Genomic DNA, 15,587 nt, shown 5'->3' with positions numbered 1-15,587 from the left:
TGGAGGAGGAACTGTCGAAGGCTGCGCACGGAAACCAAGTCGCAGAAAATGGTTTATGTCAGGAAGGAAAAAAGGGCACCAGAAACACGAGCAATATTTCACTCATTTTTGCTTTTTGACGTCATAAGAAGAAGTCAGAGGTTCTCTCGAGTTGCCTCGTGAATGAGACTTCACAAGAAAACTGTAAAATCACCGGAATGAGCTTCGATGTCAACTCGTTTTTGTTCCTGCGGACGTACAGGAGTGGCTGCAGTGATACATGTCGAACACACGGGGGCAGCAGAGTGTCATTTAATAGCGTCAATCGTGACACTAATTTAAAACTAAAGACAACTACGGATCCCTGGAAGGGACATACATGTGTTTATTTTTTTGGAGGTGACATGCATGACTTTATTTATTTTTTTGCCCGAGATAACAGTTATCTCGAGATAATTTGTATCTCGGGATAAAAGAAATAAAGTCATGAATGTCGCTTCCATTGACGCGTAATACGTATAGCTTAGCCACACATGGTATTATTTTGAGTAGAAGGCACTTGATCAGAGTGTTAAAAGCGCACAGACTTGCAGGCAGTGACCGACAATGTTGACGAACAGTTACGAAGCCATGGGAGACAGCACGCGCTAACATTTACGATTGTATCTTGAGATAAATATTATCTCGAGATAACTGTTATCTCGAGATACGCATTACATACATACATACATGCACATATACACGAACAGCCTTTGTTGTTTATTTTATTTTTTAAATTTATTATGATGATGATGATTATTATTGTTGTTGTTGTTGTTGTTGTTATTCTTTATTTATTTATATTTTATTTTATTTATATTTTATTTTATTGATTTCTTTTTTGTCTGCACTTTATTCCAAAACACTTTCCTAGTTGGTGGGCTCCCCACTGACCATGGCAATAAATTTGATTCTGATTCTGATTCTGATCACGGGAAAAAAAAGGAAAAAAAAGGCAAAAAATAAATAAATAAAGTCATGCACGCCACATCCAAAAAAAAACAGAACAAAAAACACATGCATGTCACTTCCAGGGCTCCGTAGAGAAACATTGACACCCCAAATATCTTCAGGACACTTGTAACACTCAATAGGAGACTGGACTGGCGAGATAGAAGGCAGCTGACCTTGGTTTTCAGGAAACAAATATTGCTCGCATTTATGAACTGCGCTTGAGTGTCTCTGTTTAACTTGGTGGAATCTAGCTTTTTATTTTTATTTCTTCATGATGAAGACAACTTTCTTTTTCACTAAACCATAAGTGGAGTTCAAAGTTTCTCAGCGGTGCAACAGTTTCATTGGACTTCTTTGTTGAGTCGGTGGCCATTAAACATTGTTCTGAGGGCTTCAACTGGTCTGCAGGCCCTGAGTTTGAGGACGGTGCTTCGGATAATGACATGCTAGTTATAGTGCCACCACAACACTATGCACTTCCACATGTGGGCTTCAGAACAATGGCTGTTCTGTTGTAAATGCATGGATCAGTTTGTGTGTGGATCAGTCTTTGACAAGACACTGATCTTATGAGGGCATTTTGCTTGAGGGTTAAAACATCAGTAAGTTCCTGGTTAAGTTGAGCCATTTGTTTTGGATGGTTAGTTTTAGGGTGAGAGGCTGGGGAAAGGGTTTTGGCTATGAAAGGTCCTCACAAAAATATCGTGTGTGGGCTTGTTTATCCTACTTTGTGGGGACAGATTATTGATTAAACACTATCCTTGGGAGGGCCATATGACTTTGTGGGGACATTTGGATGGACCCCGCGAGGTTAAGGAGGATGAAGGCTTCAAAATAACTGGTCTTTATAACTGGGTTTCAGTTTGGTTCAGAGTCCTGGTTCAGGTGAACCATGTGTTTTGGAGGGTTAGGTTTAGGGTGAGAGGCTGGGGAAAGGGTTATGGCGACGAGAAACTTCACCATGTCCCCAGAAGGATAGAAATACAAACATATGTCAGTGTGTGTGTACATGTATTAATATTCTTATGTGGCTCAATCGTTGACAAGACGCTGATCTTATGAGGACATTTTGGCCAGTGCACATGGAGTTCTGAGGGTGAAAACAACAAGACGTAACAACAGTATCATAATACATGGTTTTAAGTTTGTTTCAGAGGTTAATGTGAGCGATTTGTTCTGGTTTGGTTAGGTTTAGGGTGAGCGTGTGGGTTGACATATATGTCCATATATGATTTATATCCATGAATTTAGCAGGTAACCCAGAGTGAGGAGACCAACTGGACGGGAGGAGCCGTAACTTAGCAACACCTGAAACCAGTTCACCTGCTCCGGGGCTCACCGAGAAATCTAAGACTGTGCTGCTCACAAGAATTCCCTGTTGTCTCACACACACACACACACACACGATAACAGGTGGATCAGAAGAGGAGGGCGGGCCGGATCCTGCCCACACACCTGAGCTTTTCCCAGGTGAGAGAACTCATTGTATCATTGCCCCTCTCCTCCTCCTCTCCCAGCCCGCGAGGACACACTCTCATAACATGGACCTGCTGCTGTTGCTGTTGGCGGCTGCGGCTCCCGGGGTTCTGGGGTACAGCTCGGGTCAGGTGACGGACAGCTGTCAGGACCTGCTGCCGCGTCACCGTGGCCAAAGCCCCAGCACGGACTCCTCGCCTTTCTCCGTCACGACCGACCAGAGCAGCTTCAGTCCCGGAGAGGAGCTCACAGGTGACGTACCTCACACGACCACCCAGAGAACCCTCCTCTCACGTGTCGTCTTCTCTCAGTCTGGCTTCGAGCGCCCGGTTCAGAGCCCTTCACCGGCTTCCTGTTACAAGCCAGAGAGGTGGGGGGGCAGACCCCAGTGGGCTCCTTCTTCCTCTCCACGCAGGGGGCCCGGCTCCTCCACTGCAGCCTCCAGCCTGTGAGCCCACACTCACCTCTGCACTCACAGATACACCCTCTGAAACATGGACTGCTTTTCACTTGTTTGTCCCAATGGAGTCAGGACTCTAGTGAATCGATGAGGCTTCATGAAACAGTGTGCTGATTTTCAGAGGCCACGAGGTGGCGCTGTCTGTTATTTCTAAACCATGAGTGCCATCTAGTGGCCTCTGAAAATCAGGACATTGTTTCTTCAACCCTGCAACACTGTTTCATGATACCTCATGTACCCATCACCACTAAATTCCACTTTTAAATATTCATGTCACAAGCAGAGGTTCTGTTCGTCTCCCTCTAGTTGGGCATCCTCAGAGCACTCTGTTTTCCTCCCACATTCCAAGGACATACAGATGAGTTGTTGACTCCTCCACTGGTGTGTGAGGGTGTGTGTGTTCTATACGTGACTTGGCTGTCAGACATGTTTTCAATTCAACAGGAACTTCATTCCATCAGGTTCACCCTTGCGAGCCCCTGGTGCCACTTGTAAGGTGTTGTGTTGCAGCTTCCTGCCATCGGTGTATGAACGTGTGAATGAATGGGTGGCTCAGCAGCTGGGGTGAACCGGACCACTGGGCCCAGGGAGGGAGTATTTCTGGAATGTCCCAGCTGTAGTTTCAGTTTCCAAAGTTGGCGGAGCATCATCGGAATTAATAAATGAAAAAAAAGCCAGCAACTTTTAAGCTCATGCAGCACAACTTTTATTATATCTATAGCCATATCTATATGTAAACACATCAAAAGATGCATATATGGATACATCTATATATACATATATATATTTTTTTGGGTGGGGGGGTGAGAATTGTATTATCACAAGAAACGATAATTTTTGTAAACAAAAAAAACATGTATACACTCACACACACACACACACACACACACACACACACACACACACACACACACACACACACACACACACACACACACACACACACACTATGGTTCACGGTATTTGTGATGGAACGAAGTCAAATATAGGTCATCTACAGAGCCACTAGTGGCATTATAAAATGGCGTCATTCACCAACATGATCTGTTCTGTTTGCAACAACAGCAACTGCAAATCTGTGCAATCCAACCTTCAATTCAGGGGAAAAAAAATCCCACTAAAAATGAATAAAAATAAAAGTGGCACAATTGGCAACTTTTGCACATTATTTATTTATTTATTTTTTTTATTGAATGAATGAAAATAAAGTGCTCCTGCAAAACTGTATTAGCACTTTAAATAGGATGCAATGCACCTTCAAAAACCCCATCAAATACTACGTGCTGTTCTCTTCATGTGGAAGTCATCAGCTGTGGAGGACACCCTGGACAGCTGGCCGGCTGAACACATGTAGACAGCCCCTCACACTCTGCTCAACTCTCAGCGCAGACAACCCTGAAGCATCCGTGTATTGACAGAAGTCTCTTGGTCCGTCCGCAGAACTCCTCGGTGTCTCACACCTCCAGCAGTCCTAAGACCTTCATCCAGGTGTCGTGGACGGCCTCGGAGGTCACAGAACCCGTCCAGTTCCAGTGAGTTCCCCAGATGATGGCACCACCCTGAGACCTGAAGTGACTCTGGTGTTCCTGCAGCGCCACCTTTGTGAAGGACTACAGGACCTTCTGGGTGGACGTGACCAGTCCAGTTGTGGCTCTGAACTCCAGCCAGGAGAGCACCAACACGACTGCCTCGCCGGCGGCGACCTCCAGCCCGCAGCCTGCACCGTCACCTGTGAGATCCACGTGTCAGCAGATGGAGCCTGGCGCCGCAGTGTCTTAAAGGCTGTGCTCCCTCCTGCAGGACTCCATCTCCAGCGAGGACTGTGGCACCAGCAAGGTTTGCTTCAGTCATCCGTCGCGCTGCAACCCTGACGCCAGCAGGGAGTGTTTCTTCATGTCGGCGAAGGTCGTCACTGATGCCGAGGTCCACTACGAGGTGACCGGACCTTCTGAGGGATACGTCTCCTTTGGCTTTTCAGATGATCAGATGATGGTAAAGACCAACACGTTTTGGGTCTGACTCGGGGTGAAACGTCACTGAAGTGTGGATCAGAAGCCCTCTATGGTTTGCTTCACCACACTGTCACCTCTGATCTTATCGAACTCTCCAGGGGAACGACGACATCTACATCTGTGGCTCATCTCCAGACGGTCAGCTGTGGCTTCGACACGCCTTCTCAACGGGACGCAGACCTCCACAGACGCTCCCCCTGGTACTGACAGAACCTCTGCATGTGTCCATGTGATGTGAAACCCCCTGCTTGTTGTCTGTCAGGGGGACGTCTCTGGTGTCAGAGTGTCTCTGAAGGATGGAGTCATCAGCTGCTCCTTCACCTCCAGGAACCCCATATCCATCCAGCGCAGCGCTGGACTCGAGGCTTCCTACCATCTCATGCTTGCTTCTGGACCTACAGACAGCAGCGGTGAAGATGAGTTGCTTGACCGTGGTCATCAGGTCGGGTCTTGGCAGCATCTCTGTCTTTTTTAGGACAAATCCGCATCCACACGCAGACGTCTGTCAGCACTGAGAAGGTGGACATCTCCAAGCCTGGAGTGGTGGGGAGAGCAGGATGGCCACACATCATCAAAGCTCACGGTGAGAGACACTTGAGGAAGTGACGGGTATGAACGTTATTCGAACTGAAGCCCCGCCACCAGCTCAGTGACCTGCTTGTTCTCACGTGACTCGAGAGGTGGGCGGAGTCGCATTGGTGGCTGCAAACCAGTGGGCACCCAGTACTGACTCTTGTAAGCCCCTGTGCACCTGATGTGTTGCTCCGATTCGTCCCTCACAAATACAGAACCCTACAGTTTTCAAGCCTGTCGAGTCTTTGTGACTTGTTTGACTTGATTTTCATCACGAGTAGTAGAGGTGAATTTGACTGAAAATGACCTCAAGTCTGGTGATATGACTCGTGAAACCCCTGAAAAAAGACTCGTAATGTTACCAACTTCTGTTCTAAAAGCTACAAGTTCTATCAACATGATCGGTTACGTCTTGTGTGGTACAAACCGGACGTTAATTCAAAATATTTCCAGAGGTTTTGTTCTTCAGAAACCAAAAAAAAGGTTTGCTCAGCTCCTGCTTCATTCGTGATTGAAGCTCAAGTGAGATGTCATGCGCAGGAGCTCTGATGTTGATCGCCTGGATGACCACCGGTTCCCTGGGAATGATGGTGGCCAGGTTCCTGAAGGGGTCTGCGGCCGGACGGAAGCTGTGGGGAAGAGACGCCTGGTTTTCGGTGAGACGTCCATAAAGAAAAAGCCACTGTAATTTCCGGACTATAAGCCGCTACTTTTCTTTCACGCGGTCTGAACCCCGCAACTTATACAACAATATATATAATGTATGGATTTTTATTGGCTAAAGAGCCTCATGCTGCCAAAATACTGAGCCTCCTCACATCAGACCAATGAAATCACAGGTGTTTTATTGACCTTAAAGTGCTGAAAATGTGCTGTTTTCACCTGCGTGTCTGCAGTCCGCCCACAGAGCCGATCTACTGGAGGACTGTAGAGGAGAAGCAGCAGCGGAGACCAGCTGTGGTGTCGGAACTTAGGACACGCAGGCGAAAACAGAGCATTTTTAGCGCTTTAAAGTCGATAAAAGATGTGAGGAGTTTGTGATTCAAGTTCAGAACATTGCCAAGTTTGTTTCACGAGTCAGTCTCCATGCTAGAGCCTGTTTTCAAAACTAGTTAGAAGTGATCCTCATGCATTTTTAAGCCTGGTGCACCACTGACCTTTCTGCAGCACAGACAGCACCACTGCATCCGCGGCTTATAGTCCAGTGCGGCTTATGTAGGAACAAGATCTATTATTCTTCTTACATTTAGTGGGTGGAGATAACATTCCTGTGCCCTCTGTAGTCCGGAATTTACGGTAAAGACTTTGCATCCAAGTTGTGTGCAGAGGAGGTAGTCCGCCCCCTACCTGCCGCAGCTGGTACTGCACTGTTCCCTGAAACTCTCTGCAGGTCCACGTGGCAGTGATGAGTCTGACGGTGATCCTCACTGCCATCGGCTTCATCCTCTCCTTCGCTCACGTCAGAGTCTGGTCTGGGGTCTGTACGGCACGTGCGCTCACCATCACCACACAGACACAGTGACCGCGGCTTCTGTGCAGGGTGCTCATCCGGTCTTGGGCTGCCTGGTGCTGATCCTGTCCCTCATCCAGCCCACTCTGGCCCTGGTCCGCTGTGGACCCGATCATCAGCTGTGAGTAGCCGAGCATGAGAATGTGAGGGAAGCAACAGTCACAGCACTAGACTTAGTTATTCTTAATATGGTTTTGCTTTTTTAATGCACAGATTTATTGTTGGCATTGTAGCGTCTGCTGTGTCACGAGTTATACATGCTGTTTTGGGGGAATTATTACATTTTACAATGCTTTAATAATAAAAAACAAGTGTCATTTATATATAACTTGGTGCGTGTGGGGGCATTCTTGTGAGGACATTTTGGTCTGTCCTCACAAGGTTGAGACGATTAAAACATCTGTAAAAGTAATTTATTCTTTGGTGCCAGTTTGTGTATGTGTTTTGAATAGTTAAGAGTGAGAGGAAAATTCAAAATCATGTCATCGGAAATACTGCAAATATAGTGTTCAGGAAGAAAACAAATGTCAAATGTGAGTGTTTTGTCTTTCTGTTTGTAACTTTTTCGCATTTGCATCACATTTCTACCTGTTTCATTCTGTTTTGTGTTGTATTTCTTTGCAATTACTTATTATTAATTATATTGAAATTATTATTACTATTCAATTATTACATGTGAATAATAAATAAAAAAATAGCAAATAAACAAAAAAGCAAAAGGCACTAAGGGCTGGTATCACTTTTTTTTCTCTCTAATAAAAACATGTTTTTACTTTTGAACTTTCTTAACGTTTTAAAAAAAAAAAGCAGCTCAACATCATTAGGCTTCAACATAAAAATTAATGAAGCATTGCCCATATAAGCCTCGATATCTCTCATTCATTATTCATTTGCAAGGTCATTTGCAGTAAAATAAAGTTCCACAAACCAACAAGTTTTGGATGCACTTGGAGTTTTAAAGAGGCACATGACTGTTTCGACAATTGTTGAACATGTTGAACAACCCACGGCACCTGAGCCACGGGCGGCTCTTTCCCCAGTTTCATGTGGCGCTTCACCAAAGGAGCCGCCGAACTGGCTGCGGTTTTGGTCAAGTTGCTGTTGAGATGATCGTTTATACAGGAAATAAGACGAAGAAGTCAGAGCTATTCCGGCGAAATATGAAAATATTGTTCCAAGACTTCGACTTGTGTTTAACTTTGAAACATAAACAATAAACTTCGCCGCACGTGGTGGGGGACTCACACATACAGACCGGGGCCACGTTATTGGTGAGAGTTATTGGCATTAGCCACATAAAAAAATATATAAGTAAATAGTTAGTATAGAAGTAAAATAAATGGCGCATACATTTCTATCTACGCCGCTTGATATTTCCAGGAGGATCACAGTAGAATGTGTGAATTTTAAAAATACATGCACGAGAGACATACGCCGGATGTGAACCAGCAACCTTGTGACACACAGGGATGAGCTTTAACCGCTATACTGCCACTAAGTCACATGACCAGCTGTTCAGGTGATTCTTCCAGCCTCACATGTTTCATGGCTCTTTTCAGCAACACAACGTGGCTCTAAGCCTCTGACTGGTTGGCCACCGCTGACGTATGTTTGTATTTGTTTGGAAAGCCATTCTTGAGTCTAAAGGTTTCCAGCGGAGGTAGAAGGGATTTTTGTGGCAGGCGTCCCTGGTGATATTTGATGTGTGTCTGTCCCCCCACAGTCGCTTCCTCTTCACCTGGTCCCACACTCTGACTGCAGTGGCCGTGAAGGCTCTTGCTGGTAACGTCTGCCTCCGCTCACGTGCTTCTCTCCTCCACGCCTCAATGACGTTTTTTTCTCTGCCAGTGTCGGCCATATTTACAGGGCTGAAGTTGATGGACAGCAGTCCGGGCCGGTGGCTGATGAAGGTGATGGGCGGCTTCGTGGGGTGGGAGGCCCTCTTCTTCCTCATGCTGGATCTGGACTTCAAGTGCAGACTGAACGGGAAAGGTGAGCGCAGAGTTTTGAGACGTTTCTTAGAGTGCTTCAGCTACGTTGGGGAATCAGAGCGACTTGGAATTAGTCAGATTAAGGACCCGTTTTTCAGTCTGTCGGTGAAAGAATCGAGTCAAGTGAGGACCCTCTCTTATTAAAACAGAGGTGTGAAAATGGGGCACTTTAAACTTATTAATTTCCTATTTGTTATTCCCATTAAAGCTTGAGGGGGAGGAGTTTCAGCTGGACAGGGTGAGAGGCAGGTTGTCTGTCCACCTCCAGTCACATAGAAACACTCCACGGATAGGTTAGAAAGCTGGTGTCAAACTCGAGGCCAGGGGTCCACGTCTGTCCCGACAAGTCAGTTTATGGGGCCTGAAAGAGCTTTAAATGCATATAGTTGCAAACACTGATGCCAGTAACGTGTTACGCGTGTAACGTGTCACTCTTATATCTATAACAACCTTTTTCAGTTACGAGTGATCTAACTAGTTACTACTACTACTACAACTGCGTCTGGGCATGGCGTCATGCGCAGGACGCACCAGTCATGGTTTCAACACGCGGGCAGCTCATGTGTGAAGAGGAGAGAGATGCACGTTTCTAGCTGAAAATACAGCCACTACTTTGAATTAGTGTCTGCTATAGACGACAGTATCAACCCTGCAGGGTCCATCAAGACCCAGAAATCACAGGTTAAAAAGAGCGAAATAAAGGAGCCTGGCAAATGTGACGAAAATGCGGACTCAAAAAACTATGTACCACTTTTTAAATATACTCTGAATAGGTCAGGTAAAACGACACTTATAGATTTTTAGAATTTTAGAGATTATTTTTTCTCTGGTGATGGAAGAAACGATACAGATGTGATGTACTGATGTTGCATTTTCTCTCAAAAGTCAGAAATTTAAAAAAAATCCGGCGCGACGGAGCGTACAGGCGAGTAACAGCAGCCACTTAAGTGCAACTACTGCCTCCAGGTGGCCAACAGGAGACAGCTAAAAAAAGTAAAATAACAACAAAAATAATGGTGAATTCCCTACTTTTTATTATATAAATGGCAATATATCACTTTGTTTTGTTCTTCATACTTGTTGCTTTTTGTGCGTGATTTTCGCTCCGATGGGTTACAGTGTGTCAAAGTAAAACTGTACATTCATATCACTGAGATTGTGCTAAAAAAATGACCCCAAACATGGAACTCCACCCTGAAAATTGACATAAAAGACATTGTCTAGACAATGAGAGCAGTCGTCAGCTGCCAAATGTAACTTGACAAGTAACTTGTTACCTAACTTAGTTACCTTTAAATTCAAGTAATCAGTAAAGTAACTAAGTTACTTTTTGAGGGAGTATTTAGCAATCAGTAGTTGGATTACTTTTTCAAAGTAACTGTGGCAGCAGTGGTTGCAAAGATCATACAGTAGTTTTCAAGGTTTGTCCCTCCAGTCAGTGAGATTCATTTGAGACATTTGCGTTTGAGTCGTGATGTGCTGCGGTGGCTGTTGTCGCTGTTGATCCTGCTCTCTGTCTCTGTCCTGCAGGCACCAAAGGAAGTGGGATGGTGAGCGTGACATGAAGCGATCCCCTTGGAAATGGTTCCGAAATGTAAAACTTGATTTTTTTGTGGTCTCAGATTTCATCAGAGGTCGTGATGACAGGGATTTACCTCCTGGGAAACCTGACCTTCTTGATCGCACTCCTGGTTGGAATCGGACGGTCGTGAGAATGAATCCCCCCCTCAGATGTTATTATGATATTGAAGACTCAAAACACTCAATGTTCCATTAAAAGATCTGATCCATAAATCTGGACACATACATTTCCTGTTTCTCCTGAAGCCCAAAGTTGCCTGACATCTAAATCCCCTTCACCCCCCCCCTCACCCTTCAAGTGTTTCTTAAATAGCCCGGCGAGTGAGCGATGGCAGCGTTGGCTAAAAAGTCATCACAGCAGGGACGTTCTCGCCGAGACGAATGGATTTCTAGCGGCATAATTAACTTAATTAACAAATTTACATGCATATTCATCAAGTGGTTGAAGTCGCTCCAGCGCCAGCTTGATGAACGCGCCTGTAATAAGCAGCTCATTTACATCTTCTCGCCCATTTGTCCGCAGAAGAAAAGAAGAATCCACGACTACAATACTTCTGCAACCTTCCTGCATTTTTTTTTTTTCCCACATGGACCCAGAACTGTTTTGTTAAACGTTGACTCCTTCAAACCATGTTACAGTCACTGATCACATGCTTCCATGCGTTTTTAGTTGGTATTGCTGTTCACCAATATATCCACCAGGGGGAGCAGCCCAGAGTCAAAAGTTTATGACAACGACAAACTCCAAAACATGGTGACTGTGGAAGACACACAAAAGAGGAAACAGAGGCAGCGTCGTAGGAGGTGGTGATCGCTAAATATATCGCAACTGGAGGACGGAGAATTTCCGCCATTGTTGTGTCTTCTTCGTGTCTCATTAGAGCTACGTATCGGGGAGTAACAGCAACACTGCCCCCCGTGGTTTTGGGTGGTACTGCTCCATTTGGTCCGTATCCGTAAGCTTTGTGGAAACGTTCAGAAATGTGGACAAAATGAACGCAGAAGGCTCCGTGCGAATCCAGATCCATACATAACGTTGAGCATAAATGGGACTGGACGCGAACTGAAGCTGCGACTCTGTCACCTAGGTCACATCTGGGGTGAACGTACCTCACCAGAAGCTCCAGTCACGAAGCAGAGAAAACACATTTCAGCTGATATTTTTATTTGCTTTGTCCTGACCACTATACTCTTGACAGTTTCATGACTGAGGAGGCTGCTAGTTCCATCTGTTGTTCTCTCTCATCTTTCCATCACTTGTGATCAAAAAGTCCACCTTGATTCCCATATTTATCGACGTGTCACAAGTACTTTAGAGCGTGAAGTCGATAGTCTCTTTGACTCTGTTCCGACCAGCTGGCTGTACGCTCCCCAACTGACACGCTCACTGACTGCAGGTCTGGAGATGGATCAGACTTGTTACTCTAGTCTGCGGCTAGACACCGGACTCACGGCCGAGAGTGAGTCTGAGAGTGTTTATGCCGGTCAATTTATGGACTTAGATGTTTACTACAGCGAAAAACGTGTCCTTTTCAAATGTTGCTCTGCGAGCCTCAGACTTGTTCAGCAGTGGAATGTTCTTTTATGTTTTGTTTGGCCGCGCTCTGACAGACAGCTCGAAGCAACACAACATTTGGTCTCGGTGAGAGCTGTGAGTCAGTTGTGCGTGTGGCCATTTGTAGATTTGTGTTTCTCTGCCCACGCAGATGAATATCAATGTCAGGAAGTGAGGCGGGTCCAGGCCAGTGGAACCGGCCTCGGCGTACGAGGACGTGGGAGGTTTAAGAAAGCAAATATGAAGCGGTTCTCCAGAAATCCATCAATGGATTTATAGAGTGAGTGAGTGAGTGGTTGTCTCTGCTATGGGCTGTTCAGGGTGTCGGCGCTCACCCTAGCTAGCTGGGATATGACCTAACAGTGGATACATGAATGGCTAGTGATGGGCAGATGAGGTATCATGAAACATTGCAAGGTTGACGAAACAGCGTCCTAATATTCAGAGGCCACTAGATGGTGCTCTTGGTTTAGAGATGATGTGAGGTTTCATTGAATTACTAGTTAAATCCAAACATTTTACAGCAGACAGCACCATTTATATACACAATAACAAAGCGCGTCGTGGGTCAGCTGATCGGTCCATGCACGTTAAGTTTTTTCCGGCTTTTTTCGGGAGTGTTCGAGTTCTGGCTTTTCGTTCAAAGTCCGAAGCAAAAATATCTGGAAATTTTTGTTCGAACTCCAATTTGTTCAAATTCCGGGACGTTTGAAAACCGAGGTACCACTGTATTTGTATCTTACTTTTTTGGAGAACTTGAACGGTGTGGTAAAGCTCAGTGATCCAGGAGAGGCTCAGTGAAGAGCTGCTCCTCCTCCAGAGCAGTTCAGGACGCCTCTCTGCTGGATCCCTGGACCTCTCTGATGAGAGCGCTGCCCCCTTGTTCCGGTCTTGACTCGGACCTCTGCATTCATGCAGTCACACAGGTGCTCCTTTAAAAGTTTGCTGATCTTCTTCAGTGGACTTCTGCAGAGACACAGGTTCTAAAGTCCCATCATGCCTTTAACTTAACCCCTCCTTCTCATTAAAAGTGGAAGCGGAGTCTAATGGTATTTTTAGGGACTTTGATGGAGCCATTAGCGGTTCGCGGACTTCAGCGCGAGCCTGGATTATGAATGACTCGGCCGCATGACAGGTCGTGGCAAATAGCCCTTAATGTGTCTCTGATTAGCCCGAGTCAAGACCGGACAAACTCATCTTCATTCATATTTAAACAGAGCTATTAAGTTCATTTCCAGAACCGTATTTTTAATCTCTCCACAGTTCGGATGATTTACACTTCCAAAGAAATCCATATTCATCTTCCCGAGTCTTTAGGCGGACCCACACCCTCCACGGTGTTAGATAGAGCAACTGAAGGGCAGAAACACTGGACACGCTATGAGTAGTGACGGGAAAATGAGGCGTCATGAAGTGTTTAGACACAATGACACACTGTGTCGATACTGTGTCGCTGAATACTGACACCTGCTGGACATTCAAACTCCCTGCAGGCAAGCGACTTGACACACTGAATTGACACTGATCTGATGTCCGACTGTATATAATAATATCATTTAAGTCTTTGCATTCATTATTGTTCCATATTTTTAGACAATGTCAACATGTATCATAATGTGAAAAACGTGAAAACGACATGAATGAGGAAGCTTGTGGACTCTTTGTTTTTACAAATATTTGCTCAGAAAAAAAATGTTTTTCCATGTTTTAAATTTTTTTAAATTAAATTATACCGTGAAATTAATTTGAATTAGAATGGAACAAGATGAAAATCGGAGACAAACTGGGTAAACACAAGGAACCGTGAGAGCAGATTGTTTCAGCAGTTGCATCCTGTTGACAGATGCGATTCATTATGAACACAGTTTGGTGCGTTTTTGCCGAGTCGACACAGTCACGTGTCTTGAAGCGGTACGCGCACCAACACGGGGATTGCTGTGTGAGCTCGGCGCTCGCTGTTACGGGACCCATCACTAGTCATGAGACATCAAAACAGTTGTTGTTTAGGCCTTTGATGTGAGTCAGGTGATGACCAAAAATCCACCCTCACGGTTCCAAAAAAGTATCACGTCAGACCTCCATTTTAAATTGTGACCCCACTGTGAGAGGAGGAGCCTTTTCTGACTGAGTTTGCCTTTTGGCTCAGCTCTTTTCTCACCACGCCGTGAAGTACAAAGGTAACTGAGAGCTAGAGAAAGAAAACAGCAGATGGGTAGTCAACACAGTGAAGTTAATCCCTTGAAAAGGTTGGTTTGCCAGTGATACTGCAGGTCGGTGACCAACCCCGCCTCTTACCCTGTGTAGCTGGGATAGCCTCCTGTCCTCTGCATCCTTGTACATGCAATGAGTGGTAACGATGATCGATAAGTCAATGACCTGTATTTTCCTACATTTATGAACAAAATCCATGACACACGGAGTCAGAAGATGGAAGTTACCTGGATCTAACTAAGTTCTCTGAGCACAATCGAAGCGCTCTAGTGGGATTGAAAAACGGAGGACTGCGAGGAGTTACGTGAATGTTACTGTAGCTCCATGAAAACCTGCAAACCTTGTGTCAATCCTTTTGTGGAGCAACAGAAGTAGCTCTCAGGCCACTCTCCTGATGGCAGGTTCGTCCAGTTCCCAGAATGTGACCCGCAGAAATCTGAGGATGATGGAAGGACACTCAGAGTTTGAAAGTTTCATTTCAGGTCTTGCCCCATCAAACAAATGAAGCGATGATGGAGACAGAGCCTCGTAGTTCGGATGTGCGACTTGTCTCCCACCATTCCTTATGGAGCCTTCACAGACGCAGACAAAGTGTGGAATCCTGCCAGTCACACAAGCTGTGATGATTTATCAGGGAGCAGGGGAGGGGCGGAGCCAGCGGGCCCCCAGCCAAAGTCGCTGTGATGAAACTCGACTGGAGCCTTGGAGCGTCACCTGCGCCCTCCTGAGGAACGCTGATCTTGGGGGCTTCACAACGTAAAGCCTCTAATTAAAACCATAATCCCCCCCAGCGGGCTCCACAGAGGAAGCCTCATCCCAACACCAGTTATTGGAAATTTAATGGAGGCGGGGATTCTTGTCTCACACCATCTGCTCCTGGAACTGGAGGAGGAATTTAGAAAACGGCGACAGGGATGAACATGGCGATATTGGGAGGGTTAGTGTGTGTGTGTTTGTGAGCACCGCGTCAGTGGGTGCGAGGAAATGTTTGGTCCCACCCACTGCCTGCGCGCATGGCTTTAAACAGCATCAGAAATGAAGTCTGGGGTCCTTTCATTTCATTCTTTCTGTCCTTGAAATCCCTTTGAATATCTTTGGTTTGGTTATGATTTTTCTTTGGTTTGTTTTTCTTCTTCTTTGATTTTTTGTTGGTGTTGGCATTTGTTATTATTATTATTATTATTATTATTATTTGGTCAATATTTCTACGCAATATTTCGATGACAAAGCCTGCGCTCCAGCTCGA

At 45.5% G+C, this 15,587-nt stretch overlaps 1 protein-coding gene across 1 annotated transcript; it reads left to right on the top strand.

The window, feature by feature from the left end:
• The first annotated feature begins 2,513 nt into the window (after positions 1-2,513).
• Positions 2,514-14,258, top strand: zgc:163022 (putative ferric-chelate reductase 1). The gene is made up of 16 exons (XM_053860107.1): positions 2,514-2,700; positions 2,760-2,896; positions 4,349-4,440; positions 4,501-4,639; positions 4,709-4,900; positions 5,019-5,120; positions 5,183-5,330; positions 5,396-5,503; positions 6,034-6,149; positions 6,884-6,970; positions 7,033-7,124; positions 8,727-8,785; positions 8,852-8,995; positions 10,525-10,544; positions 10,617-10,685; positions 14,205-14,258. Exons 1-16 carry the CDS (start codon positions 2,514-2,516, stop codon positions 14,256-14,258), a joined length of 1,746 nt encoding a protein of 581 aa, XP_053716082.1.
• Positions 14,259-15,587: the final 1,329 nt, after the last annotated feature.

The sequence above is a fragment of the Synchiropus splendidus genome, chromosome 3 (assembly GCF_027744825.2).
Source record: "Synchiropus splendidus isolate RoL2022-P1 chromosome 3, RoL_Sspl_1.0, whole genome shotgun sequence".
Lineage (NCBI taxonomy): Eukaryota > Metazoa > Chordata > Actinopteri > Syngnathiformes > Callionymidae > Synchiropus > Synchiropus splendidus.
This window is presented reverse-complemented; position numbering and strand designations above follow the sequence as displayed.

What these genes read in the sequence shown, in the direction of transcription:
- zgc:163022 (XM_053860107.1), top strand. Translation starts at nt 2,514, where the DNA reads ATGGACCTGCTGCTGTTGCTGTTGGCGGCTGCGGCTCCCGGGGTTCTG. An exon ending in CGCAGCCTGCACCGTCACCT is followed by an intron (nt 4,640 to 4,708) that starts GTGAGATCCACG and finishes TCCCTCCTGCAG; the next exon opens with GACTCCATCTCCAGCGAGGA. An exon ending in GGCCGTGAAGGCTCTTGCTG is followed by an intron (nt 8,786 to 8,851) that starts GTAACGTCTGCC and finishes TTTCTCTGCCAG; the next exon opens with TGTCGGCCATATTTACAGGG.